Source organism: Pinus tabuliformis, chromosome 3_1, assembly GCF_031772625.1.
Source record: "Pinus tabuliformis cultivar Carrire ecotype Pingquan chromosome 3_1, CPIR1, whole genome shotgun sequence".
NCBI lineage: Eukaryota > Viridiplantae > Streptophyta > Pinopsida > Pinales > Pinaceae > Pinus > Pinus tabuliformis.
The window spans coordinates 314,682,513-314,689,287 of record NC_142301.1 but is presented as its reverse complement, the minus strand read 5'-3'; the positions used below and the strand labels follow the sequence as shown (position 1 = coordinate 314,689,287).

At 36.2% G+C, this 6,775-nt stretch overlaps 1 protein-coding gene across 4 annotated transcripts; it reads left to right on the top strand.

The window, feature by feature from the left end:
* The first annotated feature begins 757 nt into the window (after window positions 1-757).
* On the top strand, window positions 758-3,933 carry LOC149187041 (uncharacterized). 4 transcript variants are annotated; one of them, XM_089411270.1, is made up of 5 exons: window positions 758-913; window positions 1,087-1,164; window positions 1,800-2,375; window positions 2,977-3,093; window positions 3,195-3,933. In XM_089411270.1, exons 3-5 carry the CDS (start codon window positions 1,821-1,823, stop codon window positions 3,714-3,716), a joined length of 1,194 nt encoding a protein of 397 aa, XP_089267396.1. In that variant the 5' UTR covers window positions 758-913; window positions 1,087-1,164; window positions 1,800-1,820; the 3' UTR covers window positions 3,717-3,933. The 4 variants fall into 4 exon arrangements, with proteins under 4 accessions (XP_089267396.1, XP_089267393.1, XP_089267394.1 ...); XM_089411267.1 differs by having other exon boundaries at window positions 1,781-2,375; XM_089411268.1 differs by having other exon boundaries at window positions 767-913; window positions 1,041-1,164; window positions 1,781-2,375.
* Window positions 3,934-6,775: the final 2,842 nt, after the last annotated feature.

Here is a 6,775-nt window from a genome sequence, read left to right as displayed (position 1 = left end):
AATCAAATGTCTTAGTAGAAAAGATGACCTTAAGCTAAGCAAAACTTTACGTCACATTCTTCAAAAATGTATAATAATTCCTTCTTGTAATTTTTGCTGTACTTTAATCTCCTTCCTATATTTTTTTTAAATTAAATTGTATTTTCATTAAGTTAATCCTCCTTTTAAATAAAATAAATTAAACATGAAAAACAATCTACTCAATAATAAAGTGAAAAGATAAAACCAATCACTATAAAAACATGCTTTAAAATAATGTAACTTCAAAATAATTCAAGCTCTCAACCCCTCGTGGCAAATAACACTCAATATAAAAACACCCTTTAAAAAAACGTAACGTAACCTCAAAACAATTCAACCTCTCAACCCCTCCTCACAAAATTTAAACTTGAAATATGATAAAACTAAATTAATTATTCAAGCTCTCAACCCCTCTTCACAAAATTTAAACTTGAAATATGATAAAACTAAATTAATTATCTACACCCATGAATAATCCATAAAATAAATTATCACTACCACTCCCAAAACGAAAACGTACTTTGCCCTATAGTTATAATTTTCAAGTCTCGACTTGATGAACTAAAATACTAACCCTCTAGCTTAGGGGATTCCCGCAATAAGCTCTAGGAGATTCAAAGTGGATGAAGTCAAACTAGCCGTGGGGTGAGATTAGGGTTTAGAAATGCGGGGGAAAAGATATTATATACCGACACAATTTCACATTTTCATTTTTTTTCCAACAAATATAACTTAAGGGTTTCTATAAATATGTCATTTGAGCGGATAGAGTGAGGTCTTTTGTATCACACTCGTCCTCGGCTGTGGACTTCGGTTTTCGTTTGGGTTGTGGACGGTGGCGAGGTGTGTCTGTTCGAAGAAACCCTAGTCTCTCGCATATTCGGACCCACAGGTATGAGCTGAGCTTGGAATTCTTTAATGGGCTTCCATGGTTTTTGGTTTTTCTGTTCCGGCCATTTATTTTAGCTTCTTAATCTCTATATTTTCGGTGCGGTTTTAGTGGTTATGTTGCCTTGTAGATCTGCACTACATCGACAATATTCACCTCGCCCTTCTACTGCGCAGGTGTTCCGGCTGGTTTCTGAGCGCAAGAGTCGAAGAAAAGCTGCTCTGTAACGGCGGGGCAGTCAGGCCAGTCTTAAGGTATGTCTCTTGAAACCCTGAAAAACCCTGTGAGTCGTTTTTATTTTGTTTTAGTATTTTGTCACAGATGCGGGCTGTTAAGGAAGCTCTCTTTTTCTAATGGACCATGCGTGCTGGGATTTGAACTTGGGTCCTTATAATCGGCTCTCAGGTCTTCAAATGAGCTCTCTAGCTTCCTAGGATATTTTTTTGTTGTTTCTAAGGGTCCCCTTCAGGTAGTGCGTACGGTTTGGTAATTTATTGTCTAGGGTTTTTGGGTTTTCTTGTTTTAGGAGATTCGGTGCTTGTCTGTTGTGTTTTTTGGTTGTGAAATGCTTATAAGTTTGTGGACAAAGTGGCTGCACTGCAATATCCGTCTTCCATTAACTTGGATAAGGGAGTATCTATTTTACTACAACCACCTGTTCTTACAGCTATCGTTATCCCTTCGAAACTCATGCTAGAGGTTGGGATGGACCTTGAAAACTTCAGCGGAACTTGACACATGGTTTTTGACCTTTTTGATGAACTTATACTAGATATCTCTAGGGCCTTAGTGAGCGCTCTCGTTACTGTGTATTTTCTTGTTAAAACAGCTAGCTAGTTGTGCATCTTACTTCTCTTTTCCTGACTTCAGTTGTTACGTTATGGGAAAGGGGAAGAACAAGGGAAAGTCGATGGCCAACGACAAGGTCGAGGTCGAGGTCGAGAAGGAGATCTCTGTTTCTGAGAAGGTGGAAACCATAGAAGAGCCCAAGGTAGACAAAGATTCTGAAAAGCTCGACGAACCCGCGAACATGGCTATAGATGAAGCTGCTGATGGTGCTCCAGAGGAAAAGACTGGAGGTGAGAAGAACGAGGAAAAAGACGAAGATGCGAAGAAAGGAGACACCAAATCTGGCAAGAACAAGAAGAAAAAGAATAAGAAGAAAAAGAAGCCGCAGGGTCAGGATGATAAGAAACCTGAAACAGCCGGTGGTGTGAAGGAAGACATTCAAGGGCTAATATTTATGTGCAACTCGAAAACAAAGGAGGACTGTTTCCGTTATCGTGTTTTTGGGTTGCCTAAGGCGCACAAAGAGCTTGTTGAGAAGGTTACGAATGGAATGCGGCTCTTTTTGTATGACTTCAACCTTCGTCTGATGTATGGAATATACAAGGCTGCAGGTAAAGGTGGATATGAACTTGAACCTGATGCATTCAAGACTTCGAAGAAGCCTTTTCCAGCCCAGGTACATATTTGTTGTGATATTGCTATGAGCCGTCTTTTTTATTGATGCATATAGGTTCTGTAGTTGATACCTGGAAATGAAGTGTACAGTTCTCCGAGTTTTGTCTCATTGAGTCTCAGATCATCAAAAGTTGATTATTATATTTATCAGTGCAAGTATTGTCACATCCTTTAGCTGTCTTTATATTTATATTTATTACAAGTTTGTATTAAACATGTAACACGTTATTAATTTTATTATATGTTGCATCGAGCAGCTTTTCATATGTTTATTTTTCTCCTTTTGTGCCATATGTACCTCTCAATATTTATAGAAACTAATATATTTTCTTTGAGTAAGATGATTGATGCTCTTCAATTATTCTTTCCATGTTTGACTCTTTTAACTAGTCTTTGCTCTGTTATGACCTTCCAATGTCTGAAATTATGTATCATCAGCAAAACCGGGTAGTTTCAGTTGTAGTTGATTGACCTTTTTTCAGCCTAAAGTTCTGCAACCGTGCTAGTGCTTGACGTCTAGATGTCAGCTGGTAGAATGTAAGATTTCATTGTATGCCCTACGGTAGCAGTAAGAATTGTTGGATTTATGATATGTGCTGCAGGTACGCTTCCGTATTCAGAAGGAATGCTCGCCATTGCCAGAGGAAAAATTCAAGGCTGCGATTAAAGATAATTACTATGGGAAGAACAAGTTCAAGTTTCAACTGAACGCAGAACAGGTGCTTGTTTTCAAATCGCTCAAGTTGATTGATTCTTAGATTTTTTAGCAGTTTCTATTGCATGTGCATTCAAACTGTATTCATTTGTGTTCTATTTTCAGGTTAAAAAGTTGTCCCAGCTGTTTCGACCGGTACCTGCTCAGAACTCTCAGAACACTCGTGGGCCACGAGACAGTAGGCCTCGGAAACCTGTTCGTGATAATGCTAGGGCACCAAGACGTGTACCATTTGTTGATCAGGTTCCCCAAGTTCCATTATATCGACCTGACACAGTATTGCCTCAGCGTGCACCATTGCTTGATGCTTATGCTTTGCAAGCATCAGATCCGTATGCTTCTGTGTATCAGAGGCAGGCCCTACCTCCTGCTGATCCATTGCCTATGAGGAATGGGTTGTTATCTGATATTGATTATCGTGGGGTAGATCCAGGGCTTGAATATTTACACCGTCAGAGAATAAGAGAACGTGTTTTAGAGCAGAATTATCTCGATGAGATCAATAGGCCTTATGTGCCAAGAGAGGCTGACTACGCTGATGCTGCCCTTCGTAGAGCTGACTTCACATCTCCTCCTGGACGTTCATATCCTTCACTCTTAGGGTCATCTTCACTGTATCGGTACTGATTGAGATTTTATAATTTCTGGATGTTTTGGTAGCGTACATTTTTGAATTATCTTTGGAGACTGGAATCATAAGGAGCTTGATAGTACAGTCGGCACAAACATTGTTATGGAAAAGAACGTGCTATTTGTTTGACTTTTGGTTTTAAGTCCAGCGTCTTTGGTTACCTGTACAATTTTTGGTACAATTATTTAAAGACATGCAACTGATTTAAAATTTCGGTTTTGGCTTTGGGTTTGATTTGTTAGGTTGGATTGCAAATATATCTTAATTCGTTGAAAATATATCGATTTGTCTGGTTTAGTTCTATTTTTAGAATGTAATTTGTTGTTTTTAGTGTTAATCAGTTGTATTTTGAAGTAGGTCTGTGAATGTGATACAAACCTGTAAGCTTTCGAGTAGAAGTTGCAACTATTATAATAGTGTAACCACCCATAATTCGTTTGACTTGTTGTCTAGCTTGAACTAAAGCGCGTGGCTGCCTTTTCATCACGTTGGCTGTGTAAAATACTGACCAGTGAAAATGATATGCATATTTAGTCATTATTTATTTATTACGTCATTTTTAGACATTAGTTATGTCTTACAAATCTGTAAGAATGTAACTTGCAGGACTGTCTTGAATGGAATCTGTAGTTAACGTGAGGATCTGTGAATGTGATACGCATATCTAGGTTTGCAGTAGAAGTTTCTATGAATTAATTCTGAATTTTACCTGAAGGTTATGGATGAAAAAAAGTATTGTATATGTGTTTTTGAGCTTATGTCAATGCTACATATCTCTAGGTTTCCAGTAGAATTTGTATTTTATCTGAAGGAATGAAAAAAATGTTATTGTACATTGTCTTTGAGGTTCTGTGAATGTGATACATATTTGTGGGTTTCAAGTAGAAGTTGCTTTTAATTGGATATTTCTGGGTTTCAAGTAGAAGTTGCTTTTAATTGGATATTTCTGGGTTTCTAGTAGAAGTTTCCTATTAATTGGATATGAATGTGAACATGCTAGGGTATGTGTTTTTGAGGTTTTGTGAATTTGATACAAATCTGTGCGTTTCCAGTAGTAGGAGCTGCAACTGATATATGATGACATGCATTTATCATTCGGTTGAAATTTGACATGGCATGTGGTTTTTTTTGGTCTGTAAGGCTATGTGGTGATTAATTCTTGCAATATTTGCATATTTAGAATTATTGTACCTCTTGAAACTAGATGCTCCTCATTTAATACAATGCTTGCAGTATTATTTTAAATTAAAATCTGTACTTTAGCTGAAGATGATGGATGTACAAATGCTACGGTAGATATGTGTTGCAACTGATGTATGGTGACTTACATGCATCGTTAGTTTTTCTTGTTGGACATCTTCCTTTGAAAGTGCATATCTACTTAACGCTGTCTATCTACAATGCTTGCCAGTAAAAGATCTTCCTGTTTACAGTTATTGTTCAATGATGGTAATGTCCGTTTTTTTTTTCTAAACCTCTGCAAATGTGTTTCTCAAAGCCAATGTAATGGTGTTTTAGTGTTGCCCTGAATTGAAATCTGTACTTTACCTGAAGACATGGATGCAAAATAGCAAATTGGTACCAAAATTCTTGATACTTGGTTAGAAGATACTAAATACTATACGTGGTAAATGCGTTTTTGATGTTGATCTGTGAATGTTATGCCAATCTGCTCTGGGGGCTCCATGCAGAGTCTGTAATTTCTAGAGGATGTCTTGATATGTCGATCTGTTTGTATTTTAAAATACTATATTTATATTTAGAAGTTTTGTTATGCTAAAATCTCGTTAGAATTGTTTTTAAAATACTATATTTATATTTAGAAGTTTTGTTATGCTAAAATCTCGTTAAAATTGTTTGGCGGGTAATTTGCCTGTGGAAGTCAAGGGTTACATATAAACTTTTTTGTTGATTTTTATTAGTTCTTTGTAATCATAGGTCCCACTTCTAACACAATTAAATCTTATTGTAACACATGCTTGACTTCATCCTAACCATCATATGTAGACAAAAGCTTTGGTTTAGTTGACACTTTTTTTTCTAGGGAGAATGCCCCATTGTTCGTCGGTGTCTATTCGTTGGTGTCTATAGCCCCAATGGGTGGTGACGTCAGTGTCCATAGCCCCAATGGGTGGTGACGTCAGTGTCCATAGCCCCAATGTCCATAGCCCCAATGGGTTTGCTTAGTGGTAAAATAGCCCATTGTTTGTCGGTGTCTATTCGTTGGTGTCTATAGCCCCAATGGGTTTACGTAGTGGTGATGTCAGTGTCCATAGCCCCAATGGGTTTGCTTAGTGGTAAAAGACGCTAAGAGATCATGCTTTGGTGTTATAGTTATAGTATTCAAGTTTATTTTTAATTGGTATATGTATGGACTTCTTAACTTTGTTTTAACTCCCTTTGTATACATGGGTAACCATATTTGTGTGATTGTTTTGTATTGATAATAAGAAATCTATATGAATAATAAAACTGAAATTCAAAAACATAAATAGAAACTATTTATAGTTTGGAATTATCTTTCAATTCAAATTTTATGAAAATGATTGTTTATGAATAGTTTGGAATTATCTTTCAATTCAAATTTTATGAAAATGATTGTTTATATAATCTTCTAGTGTTTAAGCATCCCAAATGAACAATACACTTTGGAACTTGTTTTTTATTTATGAAAATGATTGTTTATATAATCTTCTAGTGTTTAAGCATCCCAAATGAACAATACACTTTGGAACTTGTTTTTCTTTTTTGTAAAATAGCAAATTGGTACCAAAATTCTTGATACTTGGTTAGAAGATACTAAATAGTTTGTATACAATACTAGATGATGTTGATATGCAATCATCTACAACTTTACCTATTTCAAACATAATGGTCATATAGCTTGCTTTATTAAAAAAAACCAGAAACGGATCTAACTGAAAAGAAATAATAAGTGGGAAAGCAAATAAGATTGTGGCAATCTTCATTAAAATAATAAGCAAGTGAGACTCCAAGGAAAATATGCACTTACTTTTTCGCTGTTAACATTTGTACTTTTTGAAAACAAATGAGA

Excerpts from the sequence above, each read along its gene's own strand:
- LOC149187041 (XM_089411267.1), top strand. The coding sequence starts at position 1,791 with ATGGGAAAGGGGAAGAACAAGGGAAAGTCGATGGCCAACGACAAGGTC. Across the intron at positions 2,376-2,976 it reads AGAAGCCTTTTCCAGCCCAG|GTACGCTTCCGTATTCAGAA; the intron begins GTACATATTTGT and ends TATGTGCTGCAG. Across the intron at positions 3,094-3,194 it reads TTCAACTGAACGCAGAACAG|GTTAAAAAGTTGTCCCAGCT; the intron begins GTGCTTGTTTTC and ends TTCTATTTTCAG.